Source organism: Camellia sinensis, chromosome 11 (assembly GCF_055761805.1).
Source record: "Camellia sinensis isolate YWXY chromosome 11, ASM5576180v1, whole genome shotgun sequence".
Lineage (NCBI taxonomy): Eukaryota > Viridiplantae > Streptophyta > Magnoliopsida > Ericales > Theaceae > Camellia > Camellia sinensis.
This window is the reverse complement of record NC_138971.1, coordinates 170045685-170065510: the sequence shown is the minus strand read 5'-3', so window position 1 is coordinate 170065510 and position 19826 is coordinate 170045685. Positions and strand designations below refer to the sequence as shown.

Here is a 19826-nt window from a genome sequence, read left to right as displayed (position 1 = left end):
CAATTTTGAATTATTGTTGTCTAAATATTCAGACTCTAAAATACTTTAGTCTTAAAAGACAAGTTACTACAAAATAACTAAATTGCCCATCATACCGTATACACGGAGCTCCCCTCACCAAACCCCTCTCTCTCTCTCTCTCTCTCTCTCTCTCTCTCCATTTCATTGTCTCTCTCTCTATCTCTTTGGAGCTCTTTCTCCTCCTTTCTTCATAGCTTCGATCCTAAACAAAACCAAACTACTCCGCCATCTTCTGGCGGCACGCAACACAGTTGCTGGATGTCACGACTCAAACCCACCCTTATAGGTATAACATCATAACCAATCAGTAATCCTAGGATTACCAAAAGCCTTTGAACAGATTAATATATAATAAGCGGCTAGCGGAAAAACTGAAATTATTAAAACTTAATTTACATAATTAAGACGTCATACCTACGTCACCATTCATACATACAGACAAACAAAAAGCTTGTTCAAACTTAGCAAAAGAAACAAAAGATCTTTAACATGATTCCAAAACTTGGCCACTGCAAAAAGGGAACCTCCTTGGGAGGCACTGTAGCTAGTTGACAAACAGAACTGCAGACAATCAACTCTAAGTCTGATTACCTACATACATAAATAATACGATGAGCTGCGGTCCAGCGAATAACAACAGAGTAAAGGTTTTATGAATGATGTCCAAATAATCTCAGAAATCAGATTTCATAACAGAAACAGATTCAGATTCATATACTCATCAGAAAATCATAAGCAATTATATGTGGTACATCCATTAGCCATCATGTCATCTTGGTCCTAGGACCCATATGCATAGTCGGTATCGACGATTCCAAAGGTCTATATCTTGTGCACAAGTAGACATAGTATTGTTTTCCCCAGGCAAGGATCATGCATAAATCACGATATTGTTTTTCCCGAGTCAGGGCCGTATGATCATAAGTCACAATATTGTTTCCCTTAGGCGAGGACAATATAAACATAAGCCACAGTATTTGTTTCTCCCGGGGTAGGGTCATATAAACTAAGGATACCACAAGTACATTTCATAAAATTGGATATTGATTAATGATTCATAAAATAGCATTTCATAGAACCAGTCATATCTTATCATTATGAAAAGTACTTATAATTAAATATAGCTTTACAGAGTTGTTATTCATAGATAGCTTTAATAGCAAAATGGACAGAGCAGACAAATCGGATAGCCTATGGCGCGTGATCTACATAAACACATAGTGAATACACATTAAAATATTTGCCTGGAAAAATAATTAACTAATTCCTTTTCTATCTTGGTGTGTTTATAATCTTTATCCTCATTATCATGTCTTAATTGGGGCTTAAGGATGCCTAAGATGCAAAAAGAATGCCAAAATGTGCTTTAAAACACTAGTCAGATTTTCAAAAACAAGGTAGTCCGCTCGAGCGTAACTTTGGTCGCTTGAGCGAGCTGCAAAGTCTGCAAAAGTATTGGTTGCTTGAATTTTCTGCTCAACAGATGCTCGACGGTCGCTTGAGCCAAAAACTGAGTAAAAAAGGTCTCCGCTCGAGCACAACTTCGGTTGCTCGAGCTGTCTACAAAATTTTGTAAAAATTCTGGGAGCATGAATTTTATGCTCGAGCTTAGACTTCTCCGCTCGAGCAGAGGTACAAAACAAAAAGGTGGTTGTTCGAACGCAACTTCTATCGCTTGAGCAGTAATGTAGAATTTTGGGATTCCCAGATTACACTCCCAGCTTCAAAACTTCATTTCAAACCAACAAAACACATCTTTTTGGGCCTAAAACTTAAGGAAATATATGTAAACTTGCAACACATCAAGAATTAAGAATCATTTCGCAAAATCAAGGCCAAAGAATAAAGTCAATTGTCTAAAATTCAACTTAAAACTTAAAGAACATGACTTGCATGTAATGATACGAGCTTTAACTTTCCAAAACATGATCAATTGGGGTCAAATGGTAAGAAATGTAATGAATTCTTAAAACCAAGATAGAATTATCATATGCATGAAAGAATTCTTTTGGAAATAACCTCAAAACTCTATGAAATGCACATGCATGCAAAGAATCATCTTCTGCGCTTGGATAAGGTTGATCTATAAGGATTGTAAAATAGGAGTGTCGAACCTACGTTTAACTTGTGACCTTTGTGTCATGGAAATGTCAGACTTCGATATCATTTTGGGCATGGACTGGTTGTCTGTCCACCAAGCGGTGATTGACTACCGTTGAAGGAAAATAGTAGCTCACACGCCTGACGGAACACGTTTCCAATTTAAGGGGGATAGACAAGACTCCATGAGTTCAACGAAACGTAGGATGCGGTGGCATGATCAACTTGCAGGTAGGATAGTAAGTTTGATTTTAAATGAGGAGGACCAAGAATAATTAGAACTTCCGCGAGTAGCATGTGAATATGCAGATGTATTTCCTACGGAATTGCCACCAACCCAGGAGGCAGACATTATACTTTCCAACTCAATTCTCATGTTAAAACACTTTAACCTCTTGAATTCATAAGTGATCCAACTTAATATCATAAAACAAAGGTTGAATTCTTACCTAGAAGTTTAAATTCTCTTGAATTCTAGCATGTCTAAGCTTGATTCATTCAATTCCTCTTCAATGTTTAGCAATCTCTCTCTCTTTTCTCCTCCTCTCACATTTTTGAAGGCTTCAAGATGATCACATGTGTGTTTTTTTAGGCTTCTAGACTCAACTTGAGCCTTATATAGGCTAATTAGTGGAGCTTAATTAAGCTTGGTTTAAACTAATCAAATTGTAATTATTAATTCTAATTATTTCGTTTTGAATCAATTTTCAATTAATCCTACTAGAAATTTCTAAAAAAGCTAAATAACACATAAACCGAATCAATTTCGTATTCTGTGGACGATAAGACCTTCAATTCGTAGAACAAAACATAAACACAAACAGATATTTCTACGATAAACAAATATAAATGCAAATAACATATGACACATGTAATTAACGTAGAATCTCATCTTAATTACTTATGAAGCCTTCTTAATCAAATATCATAAACTAATCATATGTCGGGGTTGTTAGACTGGATTAGCACTAATTTACTTTCTCTTTCTAGATCTCGTCTGAAAGCCTTAGATCTAGGATCACCACTGATATCCTTCGCTACTTTCAATCGGTCCAAATCATCGTCACCTCCAGCGTTAGCCATAACCAAATCGACTTGCAAGAGTACTGCTGTTGTGGAATTGTCGACGCAAGCGGAGGCGATGTCATCATGTCACGACCCGCTCTCCGCACCCAAGGGTTAAGCATCGTGATGACCAGTAACTAAAGTTACCTACGACCAATTCTTGAACTAATTAATAAACGCGAGCGGAAGTACTATTTAAATAAGGGTACCAAAACAATCATTAGAGCTTCTATTTTTATTACAAAATTATATCGACAAAAAATGCCGATAGTTACATATAAAAATATCATAAAAGTGTTGTGTGTGTCTATTCCACAGCCCCGCATCTAAGACTTTCCAAAAGCTATTTCTAAATTGCATGTTTCCTGAAAATTGGTAAACAGCTATAAGCACATGACAGAGTGAGAAATATTATACCAAGAGTATAAGGGACACGAAATAACTATAGATAGTTAGTTAGGCCAAAACATTTACATAACTCAGTTTGGTAAATAAATCATTTAAGTAGCATAACTGAAATACAGAAATTATGTAAATAAATAACCATAACCATGGTACTGAACAGAACAGAACAAAACAAAACAAAACAGAACAAAGGTCACAGAAGTGACAATCAGAACATAGGTACGAACTCAAGAGGTGGCTCGTACGGACTATAGAGATGGCTCCCATAATAGTGTAGCACTTATCTCCGTACAGTATTTTTCTCAGCACGGAACAGAGGTACAAATTCAAGAGGTGGCTCGTACGGACTATAGAGGTGGCTCCCACAATAGTGTAGCACTTATCTCTTCACAAAACTTTACTCCGCATAGAACAGAGGTCAATGGATCCATGATAAACAGAGGGTCACAAAGTAACCAAACATAAGTCAATGGTTATTTAAGTCCCCCAAGGCGTGGGACTCCTATGGTGATACTTATAAAACACAATTGTTTATAAAGTTATAGTCAAATATTTTTTAAAATATAAACAAACATATCCATGAGTTTCATCTTCACAAACAGGGTTCATAAATTAAATCACGTAACTGAAATATTAATATAATTTATAATAGTTTATAACTTATATAAAATAAATATGGTAAGTCAAAACATACGTAAAATATATTTTGGTAACTCAAGATATAATATAACTCACATTATCTTTAATACCTTACTCTTTCTTTCCATTATTTTTTTCTTCATTTCTTTTCCTTCTTTCTCTCATTTCTTTCTTCTTTTCTTTCTTCTCCAGGTGACACGCCTCCCCTTTTATAGGGAGATAAGCGAATACGTGGCAGATTCGATAATAAATTCATAGATTCATTCTTATCCTCAATAGATATTTAAGATAATTATTATTTGACCTAATATTTTAATATAATCATATAAATAAATTAATTCTTAATTAAATTATATTTTATTATATACCAACAGAAAATTAATTAATTATTTTACTATCACACCTATTATTATTATTATTATCAATATTATTATTATTATTATTATTTATATTTTGGCCTCTAAATTTTTAATAATTATATTATTTTACAAAATTACACATAATAGTACAAAATAAATTATATATTTTCCTAACTGTGATTAAATAATATTAGTATAAATTCTACAGAATAATTAAAAATCTGGGTTGTTACAATCTTCCCTCCTTTTAAAATTTCATCCTCGAAATTTGTCATATGTAAGCTATCCACTGCGTACTTTGATAAATATATATTAGATGATTAATCTGATAGAAAATACTACATCAAAAAAAACTTTACTAAAAATAACTCACTGTCTATTTGTCAAAAATTGTTTTGGGCCAAAATAAGAAATAAGGAGCGGCTTTAAAAACTTTTCATTCGTTTTGTTTACGATAAAAAAAAAATAAAAAAAAATAGAATGAGGTCACAATGATAGAATCATATGCAAGAGTTGAAAAAATTTAAGATGAACTTTTCATTGATGAGAAATAGTTTCAAAATTATATCTTTATAATTTGAACCCACTTTTAAAAAAAAAATCAAAATAGTTTTTTTTTTATTACTGAACTGAAAATTATATGTATCTAATTATATTATAATTTTGGTGAGTGCTTGAACCCGACATCCTTCTTTTCTTGTCCTTTTTTTACTTTAACAAATATAAATTATATCTAATATCCTTCACAAATTAGGCACACTAAAAAAAATGTATTTTACATATATATATATAATCATATAAAATTATAATATAATTAAATCGACTAACAAAATGTAATATTTAGGTGTTAATTACCTGCTATCCTACTTCTTAAATGTGCGTGTGTCCTATGCTCCAATGATGATTGTTTTATTTTTTTATAAACCTGGTTCTGATACCACTTGTCACGACCCGCTCCCCGTACCCAAGGGTCAAGCATCGTGATGACCAGTAACTGAAGTTACCTACGGCCAATTCTTGAACTAATTAATAAACGCGAGCGGAAGTAATATTTAAATAAGGGTATCAAAATAATCATTAGAGTTTCTATTTTTATTACAAAATTATATTGACAAAAAATGCCGATATTTACATATAAAAATATCATAAAAGTGCTGTGTGTGTCTATTCCGCAGCCCCGCATATAAGACTTTCCAAAAACTATTTCTGAATTGCATGTTTCTTGAAAATTGGTAAACAACTATAAGCACATGACAGAGCGAGAAATATTATACCAAGAGTATAAGGGACACGAAATAACCATGAATAGTTAGTTAGGCCAAAACATTTACGTAACTCAATTTGGTAAATAAATCATTTAAGTAGCATAACTGAAATACATAAATTATGTAAATAAATAACCATAACCATGGTACTGAACAGAACAGAACATAATAGAACAGAGGTCACAGAAGTGACAATCAGAACAGAGATACGGACTCAAGAGGTGGCTCGTATGAACTATAGAAGTGGCTCCTACAATAGTGTAGCACTTATCTCCGCATAGCACTTTGCTCCGCACAGAACAGAAGTATAGATTCAAGAGGTGGCTCGTACGGACTATAGAGGTGGCTCCCACAATAGTGTAGCACTTATCTCCGCACAGCACTTTGCTCTGCATAGAACAGCGGTCAATGGATTCATGACAAATAGAGGGTCACAAAGTAACCAAACATAAGCCAATGGTTATTTAAGTCTCCCAATACGTGGGACTCCCGTGGTGATACTTATAAAACATAATTGTTTATAAGGTCATAGTCAAATATTTTTTAAAATATAAACAAGCATATCCATGAGTTTTATCTTTACAAATAGGGTTCAGAAATTAAATTACGTAACTGAAATATTAATATAATTTATAATAGTTTATAACTTATATAAAATAAATATGGTAAGTCAAAACATATGTAAAATATATTTTGGTAACTCAAGGTATAATATAACTCACTTTATTTTTAATACCTTACTCTTTCTTTCCACTATCAAAGACCATCTCAGCTTCCATTATTTTTTTCTTTCTCTCTTCCTTTCTTCTTTTCTTTCTTCTTTCTTTTCTTCTCCCGGTGACGCGCCTCCCTTTTTATAGGGAGATAAGGCGCATACGTGGCAGATTTGATAATAAATTCATAAATTCATTCTTATCTTTAATAGATATTTAAGATAATTATCCTTTGATCCAATAGTTTAATATAATTATATAAATAAATAAATTCCTAATTAAATTACATTTTATCGTATATCAACAGAAAATTAATTAATTATTTTACTATCACACCTATTATTATTATTATTATTATTATTATTATTATTATTATTATTATTATTATTATTTTGACCCCTAAACTTTTAATAATTATATTATTTTACAAAATTATACATAATAGTACAAAATAAATTATATATTTTCCTAACTGTAATTAAATAATATTAGTATAAATTCTACAGAATAATTAAAAATCTGGGTTGTTACACATCGCATCCATTTTCGACGCTTTATCTTTCATTCTCCTTTTTTTTTTTCTCTCTCTCTCTCTCTCTCTCTCTCTCTCAATTCTTTGGTTCATACACAGATCTGAGTTGAAACCCTAGGGTTTCTTTTCTCTTTCTCTTCATCTCTTTTACCAATGGTAGATCTATATTAGAGCGCCTATGTTTAAACCATCGATTGTGCACAGATCTGAGTTGAAACCCTATGTGTAAGGTCCCAGTGTCCCATATCAGGAATGAAGGAGGAGTTCCTAGGCTATAAAAGTAAAACCCTAGACCCTTATATAGCATCGAGGCTTTTTCCCGAGTGATGCTTAGGCTAGAGTAGTTATGGAATGGGTGACCCACTGGAAAGAACAAATCTGGATAGGTATGGCCTAAAACGGATAATATTGATGACATGTAAAGGGTTGAGGCGTTGCAAATGGTATTAGAGCTGACTCTTTGGAGTACCGAGTGTCGACCCTTACATCTTTTGGTGCATGTGGGCGGGCTTGTGAGCTGGCAAGCTACTGCACGGGGGGACGTGGAGCCTTAAGGGAGGTAGATTGTAAGGTCTCGGTGTCTTACATCGGGAATAAAGAGAGAATTATTAGGCTATAAAAGTAAAAACCTTGACCCTTATATAGCATTTAGGCATTTTCCCATATGGTGAAATCCCTAGCAGAACTCTCCAGTCAAGCGTGCTTAGACTGGAGTAATTTTGAGATGGGTGACCCACTGGGAAGAACAAATCCGTGCGGGCATGGCCCAAAGCGAACAATATTGATGACATATGAAGGGTTAGGGCGTTGTCGGTGTCTCACATCGGGAATAAATGGGGAGTTCCTAGGCTATAAAAGTAAAAACCTAGACCCTTCTATAGCATCGAGGCTTTTTTTGGGTGGTGAAATTCCTAGCAGAACTCCCCAGTTAAGTGTGCTTAGGCTGGAGTAAGTCTGGGAGGAATGACCTACTGGGAAGAATAAATCCGTATGGACAAGGCCCAAAGCGGACAATATCGATGACATATGAAGGGTTGAGGCATTACACTACGTTTATATATATGTATATACACATATATATATATATATATATATATTTTGATAGTGGATCTAAGTCTTAATTGTTGGTTGACGTGGTTGTTGTTGTTATATTTTCAACCCTTAGTCGTGTAGATTTGTTGTTGTTGTTGTTGTTGTTGTAGATTTTCTTATTGTTGAACAAATAATAAAATTAGATATATAGGTTCAACAATTTTTTTGTATATCTGTTGAACATAAATTGATTATTGTGATGTTTTATTGTTATTGATGTTGGTGAAACAAATTGCAGATATATAGGTCCAACAGATAGATAGGTTTAACAGATTCTATATATTTGGTTTCATACAGAGAGAGAAAGTAGGTTCAACAGATAGATGTAAAAATAAAACAAATAGGTCAAAAAATTGTATAGTTAAAAAAAATGAAATCAAAATTTGAACAGATGTTTGATTGCTTTGCAAATTTGTACGGACAAAAATTATACAGATGAAATTTGTATAGATATTTGGATAGAAAATTTGTACAAATAAAAATATTGAACAGATAAAAAATTGGATAGGTAAAATTTGGACAAATAGAAAATTAGAATAGATAGAAAATTTATACATAAAAAGTTTGAACAGATAGACAAAAAAAAAATTGAATAGACAAAAAAATTTCAACAGATATACAACAAAAATTCAACAGATAGTCAACAAAAGTCACACAGATAAAAAAAGTTAAGGGATAAAATTGAGAAAATAAAAATGTTCTCAAGGATTTCTCACCAAACTATTTAACAAAGTGTGGACCCCTCACTAAAAAAATAAAATAAAAAAATTGCTAGATCTAATGCCTCAGACAATTGCTAGAGCGAATTTTTCACCAATTTTCTCATATCATTATTGTTGTTATAATTAAAGAGCTCCTGATAGGGCTGAGCAAGGAATCCGTGAAATCCGTAATCCGATCCAGTCCAGTCCAATCCGATAGGTTTGGATTAGTTTTTTGAATCTGCGGTTCGGTTCCGGATTGAAGAATTAAAAATCCGTAGTCCACGGATTGGTTCCGGATTGAACCCCGCGGTTCCGGATTGGAACCGATCCGGACCGTATACAAATAGTCTATATTTTTATTGTATATCCTCCTCCATAGTATCTTCTTTTATTCTATATAAAATCTAAACTCAAACCTAAAACCGTTAAATATCTTATTTTATTACTTTTGTTTATATTTTCTTATGGTTGTTTAAATTCAAGAACAATATGTCACTATTATAAAAAAACATGTTGCTATTATGAAAATGATATAGCGCTATATTTAGGCCAAGTTTGGCATGCTTGAAAAAAGACAAAAAGTCAAAAAGTCACTATCCTATTTAAGTCATATCATCTTATTTAAGTCACATCACCTCTCTAACACATCACTTCAAACCCAACCCAAACCCAATCCATATTTCATAAAAAGTCAAAAAGTGCACTTATTTAGTCTTCCCAAACTAGGCTTTATATTTTTATGAAATTAAAGTGTTATATATATATATATATTTTTGTTATTTAATTATGTGAATCCGTGGTCCAAAACCGATCCAATCCGTATTTAAATGGATTGGTTCGGATTGGTTCCATGATTTAAACGGATTGGATTGGTTTTAATTTTTCAGGAACCGTAGATAACGGATTGGTCCTGGTTTTACCCCAATCCGGTCCAATCCGGACCATGCTCACCCCTAGCTCCTGATCATAATTATGATAATGCCATAATTAACCTCACAATAAGCCAACCACAAAGGCTGTAACTAAGGTGCAAAGCGTGTGTACTATAGAATTTCTCAAAAAAATAAATGTTACACAAATAGCATTTGTGGAGTGAGAAGTATGATAAATGTCATAATGTGATTGTTAGCAAAATTCAGTCTAAAAATTGGTCTATGGTTTAAAACAAGAAACCATCATTTTTAGTTAGGGCTTATTATATTCTAAAATAAGATGTATTATACTGCTATTGTTTTAATCAATTAAAAAGTGAATATGTTAATAAAATAATTTTAATAAACTATACAAATTTTTCGTGACAATTAACATAATTACATCTGACTCATTAATATAGTAAATTAAGATTCTATTTAGAGGATAAATACATTAAACAAAAAAGTCATTCAAATAGGCTCATCATCGTTTTGGCCTTCAAATTTGGATTTGCCAAAACATTAAAATTGTCCAAAAATGGAAAAATTGAGTTTGGAGCTTTTGAAACCATTGCAAGTTCACAAACGTGTAGGCAAAGAAGTGAATTGTGGGGGGTTGGTTATTAGAGAACAAAAAACAAACACACAAAAAATTTAACCTGTCATTTTGCCCAACAAATCCTCTCCTCCCCCTCAAAATTCTACCTCTCATACCCCCAAAAATCAAGGATCTGTTTTTCTCTATTCTACTCCTCCCATGTCTCTCTTTCATTCTCTTGGCCCCTTTGCTCCTCCCTCATCTCTCACATTTCTCATTTCACATTTCTAGCTCCTCCCTCCTTGGTAGTCAACGACATGGTATGCTCTCTCTCTCCCTCCCTCTTTCATTATGAATTCTAGCGTTTAGTCAGGTGATAAGTTGAGTCTTGATATAGGCTTATGAAAACATAGGTCACTAATTCAAATTTCATAGAGCACTTGATCCCTTTAGAGCCATTCAAGGGTTTGTATTCAATAATTACCTGATATGTGTAGGACAAGAGACTGCATGTACCAAGAAACTAGTTGGGATAACTTTAAAAACATTGGGTGACAAGTTGAGTCTTGAGAAGAGTTTGTGAACACATAGGTCATGAATTCAAATTTCATAAGGCACTTGATCCCTTTGGGACCATTTACACTATGTTTGGTTGGGGGATTTGGGAAGAGATTTGGAAAGAGAAAGGGAAAAGACGTGTGAAACTAGGTGAAATGTAAGTATATTTTATTCACATTTCACTTACATTTTTCTTTTTCCTTTTCAAATCCTTCCTAAATCTCCTAACCAAACACAGCGTTAAGGGTTTGCATCCAATAATTACCAAATATGTGTAATTGCGTATACTAAGAAATTAGTTGGGACAAAGCTCCAGATGCCTTGTTTTTTATATTAAAAAAAAAGGTATGATTATGTTTTTGATTACAGAAATATAATCATGATTATGTGTAAAGGTAAAGAAAGAAATAAAAAAAAAGATTATAATGGTGGAGTTATTGTAGTTACTGTGGTAGTTATATTTGGTGGAGATGATTATGAGCTTGAACAACTACTCTCTCCATTGCATTATTTGGTTCGGTTTGTCTATGCCAAGTCTGTCTCTTTCTAGTTGGTTTTTAAAAGGAAGATCTAATTACATTTCATTGAAGCTATAATCACATTCACAAGCCAGGTAGTTTGAGCTGTCATGGATGTTAGGTTTGACTCTATGATTCTACTATATGATTGTGTGTATTCTTTAATACCCAACAATGCTATGTAATTAGAAAGAAAAAAAAAAATTAAAAAATTATTCAAAATTTGTCAATATAGTTGTATTATTTCATATAGTGAATGATTTGCATATGCTGATGATGCACCAGTTAAAATTTGAAAGGTTAGTTATATTATTTCACAATTTATTTCAATTGCTGCTATATGTATATACGAAGGCAAATGCGGCATCTGGAATGGCTGTGGATGATGAGTGTAAGCTGAAGTTTTTGGAGCTAAAAGCGAAGAGGAACTACCGATTCATAGTGTTCAAGATCGAGAACCAACAGGTGATCATTGAAAAGCTTGGTACTCCTGAACAGAGCTATGATGATTTCACTGCCGTCCTCCCTGCTGATGAGTGTCGCTATGCTGTCTTTGATTTTGACTTCATAACTAATGAGAATATCCAGAAGAGCAAAATATTCTTCATTGCCTGGTAAATTATTAATTAGTACTCATCACATGCTGATGAGTAGCCCTCCATTTTTTAAACATAGATGCTATTTTTTTTTAAAATTTTTTTGCGATACAGGTCTCCTGATACATCAAGGGTGAGGAACAAGATGGTGTATGCTAGTTCCAAGGACAGATTCAAGAGAGAACTCGACGGCATTCAAGTTGAACTGCAAGCAACAGATCCTAGTGAGATGAGCCTCGACATCATAAAATCGCGAGCCCTCTAAGCTTGCTTTTCTTGTTTTTTCCAATCCAAATCTTGCACTTTCATTTTGGGGAGGCCTTTTTCAATCCCTTTCTTCTGTAACTTGGTTCATTTCAAAACTGAACTAAGTGGCAATGCGATACCATAATGCATTTTTTTGTCAGCTCAGGTCTTCTTGAGTGGTTTCACTACACAATTAACCTTCTCTTCTTATAAGTTAGTTCTAGTCAAAACCAAGTGGATTTTTATGTCTTTTTGCAAGTAATTTTGCAATCTTCAGGGCTTTTTGAGCCTCATTCCAAATGGGTAGTTCATAGATATAGATTTCACTGATTTATTTTGCACATCTACAAGTTACCAAGTGTAATGTTCATATATATAATGCTTTTTTCTTTTTTGTAATATACTAATTTCTAAGTTTCTTCAATTTCAATAGACATATGGGCAGATAAATGGATCTTTCCCTTCATTTTGGGAAAACTAATATGATTTGTGTTTTATAAAATATAAAAACAGACAACAAAAACCAATATAAATGAATTCTTTTCTTTGTCCATATGAATTGATTTGAATGATTTAATGCTATTATGATTAATGTAGAAAAAGAAGAAGAAGAGAGACAATGTTCTAAAATAGAATCCATGAAAACACATGGAAGAGAATAGATGCAACACTGGCCTTTATTTTATTTTTTGTAACAAGGTCTTCTTTTACTATCAAGTAATTTCATGAATAAACTGATCAACTGTTTACAAAGAAATGGGGATTTTCCATGCATGAAACTCTCTTTTCTTTTAGCATGAAAAAAAAAAAACCACCAAAAAAACAAAAACTAAAAAAGGAAAAGAGTAATACAATTCTGTATTTCAGATTTACAGTATGTCTGTGTTGTTAGCTTCAACTCAGTTAGATGAAAGCGCAAGCTCTGCCCATGCCAAAGACGATGCCTTAAGCTCAGCAGATACAGACGTGTCGATTTTGCTCTCCAATATCGTGCACAATTCCTCCATTGACATGGGTTTTGAGGGATCTGGACTAATGCAAAGAGTCACCACCTCACATATTACCCGGAGATCATCAAATCTGAAATGCTTCAACTCAGGATCCACCACAGATGACATTAGATCCGGCAGTTCAAGAAAATCCTTAGCCTGCACCAGAGGGAGATACATTTCTCGTTCATCAGTACATCCTAGCAAAAAATTATTGTTGTCTACTGTTTGAAAGACAGTGAAAATTCACTATCATAAGACTCAGAAAATGTTCTTATTCATTGTCGGTATAGCCTAGCAACAAGTTATTGTTTTGTATGAAGTATTGACAAATGTTCAAAATCTAAAAGTTTTCGATGAAGTTCTTACCCAATCTACCAAACAACCTTTGTCCTTGCAATAAGGAGGTCTCCCGCTAACTATTTCCAGTAAAAGTACACCGAAGGCATAAATGTTCCCTTGGAAGTCCAGATGGCGTGCCTCTAGCGAATTGGGAAGAACACTGACAGTGCCTTCATGGCCAATAGAGCCAGAGTTCTTTTCTGATCTCGAAAGAATCGACTTCCAACTTTCGAAATCAACCAGCTACAGCAAAAATTGAGGCAAGTGCTTTCAACCATTAAAATTTTGCATAGGGTGTTGCAGTATATCAGGATTGAAAAGCAAATCATCTAGAAAGAAATAAAATAAGTAAAGAAAAATGTTTATCCTCAAAACATGCGAATTATGATTTAATAGGAAAGGAAAAAAAAAGAAAGAAAGAAAGAAAAAGAATCATCTTGAATCTTCTAACAGCAAAATTGAATTTGACGATTGATTTTTAAGAAGCTTTTTTGATGACTTTTTATTTGTCTTTAGTAAACTTTTTTTAAAATGTTTTTAAAAACTTCACTTTTAGACCGATGTAAGAAGTAAATAAATATATTTTTTTTGGAAAAAAGCATAGTAAAGACCACCAAAAAAATAAAAATAAAAAATTTGACACTTTTCTTGTTGGGTCTTTTAGTGAACTTTTAATTAATTTTTTTTTTTTTAAAGATTCTTTTAGATTAGACAGACCTGAAAATAAAAACTTTTCACACATTTAAAAAAATAAAATAAAATTAAAGATCAAAAAAAATTTGAAAAAAATTATAACTTTTTTAGATGTTGCCAAACAAAAGTCTCTGCTCAAGGTTTCAAGAAGGCAACCCAATTATTTGAAGTTCATGATCTCTGACTTCCAATTCCCAACCTCGGTGATTTTTTCAACATAAGGTGATTTCTATACTAAAATAAACATTTTGAAATTTTGGTAGAATGCTCACACTCTGTAATATTGGAACATAAAAGGTGTTGGGTGTACCTTGGGAGACAAATCTTCTGTAAGATATACAGCGCTAGAATTCAACTCAGATATAGTAAATGGCGGGTCAAGTTCTGCGTGAAGATAGTTTAGTCCCCGAGCAATGCCTATAACAAGTTTCATTCGCCGTGTCCAAGTTAACTGGCATCCTTCTCCATCTGCAATATAAAGAAAGCTAGGGATTGAGCTACTAAAGCATGTTGAAGTAACCAACCGCTACAAATACAAAGCTTTACTTACAATGGAGGTGCTCATACAGTGTCCCATTTGATGCATACTCAAAAACCAGCATCCTCGTAAATGGATTACTCTCTCTGCAATAACCAAGTAGCTTTCCCGTATTCTCATGGTTTAATCTTGCCAAATCAGCCACCTGAATAGTGCAAAAACTAAAAGATTTAAAAGGTTTTTTTCAAAAATATTTTAAAGATTTTACTTTCCCATGGAGCTTCAGCTAGAAGTTTGGTTTAGTAATACCAAACACTTTACCTCTCTCTGAAAATAAAGCTCGAGATAGCCTGCCCAATTCTCTTCTTTAATGCAAAGGGATATAACAGCAATCTCGGGCCCGCCTTGGATGGTGCCTTTGTAGACTATACTGTCTGGAGAGGCCCCGATAATGTTGCTAAAATCTTCGCATGCGACTTCAAGTTCTTGTCTGCTAAATCTCAATACATCCTTCAACATCTCTGATTCTGTATAGAGACTCCACCAAAATTGAGTTAGTAGTCATTTCTTGTCTGCTAAATCACTCTGTTTGGTTGTTTTTGTTTTCATGTTTTTGGCAATAAAAGTGGGTTGTTTTCATAAAATTTTCCAGAAAGCAGTTTCTGGAAACAATTTTCCAAATGTCTAAAATAAAAATAAAAATAAAAATAAAAACGAAAAAATGAAAATGAAAACACAACCAAACAGAGTGATATTTCACGTTATAAGAGAGCTTACCAATATATGTAGTCATGTGGCCGTTATCGCTTGCAGATTTCTTCCAAGGGATAGTGATCGAAGAATTGCTTTTGCACCTCTGGAGAGCGGTGAGGAGAGCAACAAGGAAGATAGACCCCACCATGGTTCCGGTTGCTATTTCCAGAGCTAAAAGCCAGGCAGGTTTTGAAGCTGAGATGGGTTTCAAAGTTGCCTGATGCTTAGTTCCATCTTGAGCAGGCCGGTTGTTTGGGTTGACTCCTGAACGGTGTTTGGCAGGTGGAGCACCACCTGTAATAAGAGGAATATTGCCATTTACGAATCACAGAATCGAATTTGAGGAACTATATTTGCACCCAACATCAACATGTTCTAGTTAGTCCAACTTTTAGTGTTGTGAAATGTTTCCAAAATTTTGGTTTGGTCATTTACTCTGAAACATGTGAATTACATATTTGCAAGGGATTAATCAATGGTTAAGCAGCCACCAAATATACAACTACTAGAAGGTGAGCTATGAAAAATCTGATGATCTTTTACTGATTGACCCAAAAAAAAAATATTGTAAATGAAGAGAAAAGAAAACTGAAGAAGTTATAAAAACTGGAAGATTGAAATTTAAAATAAAAAAGTGAGGCAATTGCAGGCATTTGGGAATGAAAAGTTGTGACAAAAGCTTCACTGGGTTGGAGGCTTTATATAATAGAAAGAGATAAAGATCATGTTGTACATACCACATTGTGGAGTAAGGCGCTGTTTGGGATCATTATCTTGAAGGCAGTTTCCTTGAAAGCTTGAGCTGCATAAAACAAATGTAAACAATAGTTTTAGAGTACCAAAAAAGGGGGTGGAAAAAAAGTGTCCAAGTGACAAAGGGAGAGTTACCTCGGAAGGTACTCCAGGCACTTGGGTATGCTCCCAACAAAGAAGTTGTATGAGAAATCAGCAACTTTTAATTGCGATGAACGACACAAACCAGTAGTGTTCCAACTTGAGGCATACCTGTAACAGAAATAAACCGTGTCAATTTTAAGAACATCAATACATTCAAATCATCTAAATAATGCTGTTTTTCATTATTATACAACAACATTCATAACATTATCAACTTTTATATATTCTTTTCACTATTTTACATTATTTGACTCCTTAATGCTTGATTAGCAATGACAGAACATTACTATAATTAGAATCAGGATACCTTTATGCAAGTATAATGGGAAATCAATACTTATAAAAAAGCAGGTAATCAAGAAAAAATTGAGGAAACATGACATTCAAAACAGGAATTTCTCCCATACTCCCTATCATTTTTGCTTTTTCCATTCTGTTTTCTTGGTAGCCAACCAACGGGAAATAATTTCCTTTATACTTTCTTTTCCTTACCTTCACTAAATCAATGAATTAGCCAGCATTTTAGTATTTAGCTAAGCATAAAACATACAACTAGTAGTGTTATATTACGGATCTGTAGATTGTATTGATCAGTTCATCAATATTGTATTGTAGCTAACAGTAAACGAAGAGTGCGATTATATACATCTTTATTTTCTACTTAAAAACACATTCAAGTCGAAATACTCACTACAAGAAACTATTTCAGCGACAGCACACAAAACTTTAAAAAGTCCAATGCAAGAATTTTCTACTTACATCCCATGACTGGTGGATGTAAAATCTGAATTGTTACTTCCAGGAACAAATCCTTGAAGCTTATTCCTATCTAGTCGAAGTTCCTCGAGGTACTTCAAATTGCCAAGTTCAGGAGGGAGTGTCCCCATCAATCCATTGGATTGCAGATTTCTATAGAAAAACAAGTGAAAAATGAGAAAGAAAGCAAAGCGGAACGAGACATAAAGTCGATTGAAGAAACAAAAATGTCAAATTCCATTACATTTTCATGAGGCTGGTCAAATTCCCAATTTCAGGAGGAATTGGACCCAATAGCCGATTCATTCCCAAATCCAAGACCCTCAGGTATTTCAACATGCAAATTTCTTTGGGTATTACACCAATCAAATTGTTTCCGTGCAAAACTCTGTAAATCATCAGGATATCAAATTAAGCTTCAACCGTTGTGTTCTATTTAACAAATAATTAAATGAAACAAGAAAACAGAACCATTATATAGTTCGATTAGAAGGAAAGCATACAGTTCTCTCAAGGAAGAGAGTAAGCCCAATTCTGGAGCAAGAAAACCTTTCAATGATGACCCAGAAATGTTTCTGCAAAACAGAGTTTCCACCACAAATGGACAACAACAATTAGCCTTTAATTTTATGCTATTAATTCTCAATTACAATAACCTTAAAGAAATGTACTTGTTACTGCTAGGGGTACACAAGATATCCACACACAAAAAAAAAAAAAAAAACCGAGAATCGAACTAATCCGACCTCTACAAGTTGGGTTGGTTCGATTTTTTTCAATACATTGGTTCGATTCTAGGTCTAAAAATAACGAACCCAGTCACAACATAGATATAAACATGAGTGTATGCGATTAAGATCATATATCATACATCTTCAAGACATGATCTTGAGCCATAGAACAGGAAATGCCAGACCAATCACAAGGGTTTTCATCTAGGGTATTCCAATTTGACAAAACCAGAAGTGGGTCCTCATTTATAGCTTCCTTGAAGGCAGAAAGAGCATACTCTGCGCAAAACCCAGAATCCTCAGTGAGAAAAAAACTCCATAAAACCCAGATCATATGCAACACTAATATGAATAATAGCATTAAAATAGAAACCCTATACAGAATTGTGCATAAAGAGTGACTGAATCAAAGATCCAAGCAAGAAACAAGAAGAGCAAAGAGATAGAGAGACCTTCATTTGTAGCAAAGGCTTCACAGGTCACAAGAAAGAGTCCCAAACAAGCCCATACAAGTTGAAATACACTGAATGGCCTCATTTTCTCTGCAACTCCACAATCTCTCAAGAACTCATCGAGTTGGAAAAGAAAAGAAGAGAAGAGAAAAGAAAAGAAAAAGGTAGAATTGTGGGTTTATGAACGGAGAGATTAACCAAAAGGGTTTAAATGAAGCACGAAATTAAAGATAGCTTAAAGGTAAATCTACAAATCTGCAACAACCCATGAAAGCAAAACACTGGGAAAAGAAAAAAATGAGACAGTGAGAGACTCAAGTTGTTAGAGGTTTCGTCGATGAGAAAACTTGGATTCAAAGAGAGGTTTGTTGTCAGAAACAGAGAGAGAGAGAGAGAGAGAGAGAGTGTGTGTAGAACAAAGATTTTTGAAAAATAAATGGATAAAATGATAAAGAAAAAAAAGTACAGAGAGAGGGAAAAAACAAGAATAAATGGATAAAATGATAAAAGAGAGAGTGGGAAAAAAACAAGAAAATATTTCGAGAAGATTGTTAAAAGTTATTTTTTTATTTTTATTTTATTTTGATCATATTATTTTTTATATTTTTTATATATTCTTTTAAAAAATTTTTAAAAAAAAGTAAAAAATTAACTTTTAATCATCTTTTTAAAATAATCCAAAAAAAAAAAGAAGAAAGAAAAAAAAGAGACAAAGATAGAGATATCTGTGTTCAGGAATGTTTTGTTTCTGTTTGATGGATTATTAAAATTGGATGTTTTTTGTTTTAATTTTTTTTTGGTGTGATTAATTTATAAAGAAGAATAATATTATATGTATTAATTAATGTACTAATGAATAATGTGATATAATTTAAAATTTTAAATATTTATAATTTATATAATAAATAAAATTAATAATAATATGATAACATATATTAATATATTAATTAATATAACACCACCGTATAAGGAAAGATTATTACAGAGATTGGACTGTGTGGGGTTGTAACTTTATGCTTTTAATCTTCACTACTAATGATTGATTTTAAGCTTTAATCTTTGGCACTGAATTGGATGGCTATAATAATATCTCCCCATACCAGATATTAAGGATTGATTTGTGAGGTTCTAAAAAAGTGTATTTTTTAATTTATTGATTTATATAAGTTGAATTTGAGTTGAGTTTGATGTGATGTGTTAGAAAGGTGATGTGATTTAAATAAGATGATATGACTTAAATAGGATAGTGACTTTTTAACTTTTTGTATTGTTTAATGTACCCCAAACCAAGCCTAAGGCCTGATTTATTTTCTTTAAAAAAAGAAAAAAAAGAAAAAAGAAGTACATATGTAAAAGTTCATTTTTTTTTAAGAATTTAGAATGATCTAAATAAGTGTATTTTTTGATTTTTTATGAAATATGAGTTGGATATAGGTTGGGTTTAAAGTGATGTGGTAGAAATGTGATATGACT

General features: G+C 33.1%; 2 protein-coding genes across 2 annotated transcripts; one reads left to right on the top strand and one right to left on the bottom strand.

Annotated features, from left to right (window-relative positions):
• The first annotated feature begins 10462 nt into the window (after positions 1-10462).
• Positions 10463-12445, top strand: LOC114268300 (actin-depolymerizing factor 7). The gene is made up of 3 exons (XM_028209434.2): positions 10463-10664; positions 11775-12034; positions 12131-12445. The coding sequence occupies exons 1-3, from the start codon at positions 10662-10664 to the stop codon at positions 12279-12281; spliced, it is 414 nt and encodes a 137-aa protein (XP_028065235.1). The 5' UTR covers positions 10463-10661; the 3' UTR covers positions 12282-12445.
• Positions 12446-12921: 476 nt separating this feature from the next.
• Positions 12922-18842, bottom strand: LOC114268299 (putative LRR receptor-like serine/threonine-protein kinase At1g63430). The gene is made up of 13 exons (XM_028209432.2): positions 18354-18842; positions 18042-18180; positions 17674-17745; positions 17415-17558; positions 17174-17323; positions 16406-16522; positions 16255-16319; positions 15542-15811; positions 15086-15291; positions 14837-14969; positions 14597-14754; positions 13621-13836; positions 12922-13410 (listed from the first exon to the last, which is right to left on the bottom strand). Exons 1-13 carry the CDS (start codon positions 18436-18438, stop codon positions 13162-13164), a joined length of 2004 nt encoding a protein of 667 aa, XP_028065233.2. The 5' UTR covers positions 18439-18842; the 3' UTR covers positions 12922-13161.
• Positions 18843-19826: the final 984 nt, after the last annotated feature.

Excerpts from the sequence above, each read along its gene's own strand:
- LOC114268300 (XM_028209434.2), top strand. Across the intron at positions 12,035-12,130 it reads AAAATATTCTTCATTGCCTG|GTCTCCTGATACATCAAGGG; the intron begins GTAAATTATTAA and ends TTTGCGATACAG.
- LOC114268299 (XM_028209432.2), bottom strand. The coding sequence starts at position 18,438 with ATGAGGCCATTCAGTGTATTTCAACTTGTATGGGCTTGTTTGGGACTC. Across the intron at positions 17,746-18,041 it reads CAAGATCATGTCTTGAAGAT|AAACATTTCTGGGTCATCAT; the intron begins GTATGATATATG and ends TCTGTTTTGCAG. Across the intron at positions 17,559-17,673 it reads CTCTCTTCCTTGAGAGAACT|AGTTTTGCACGGAAACAATT; the intron begins GTATGCTTTCCT and ends GATGATTTACAG.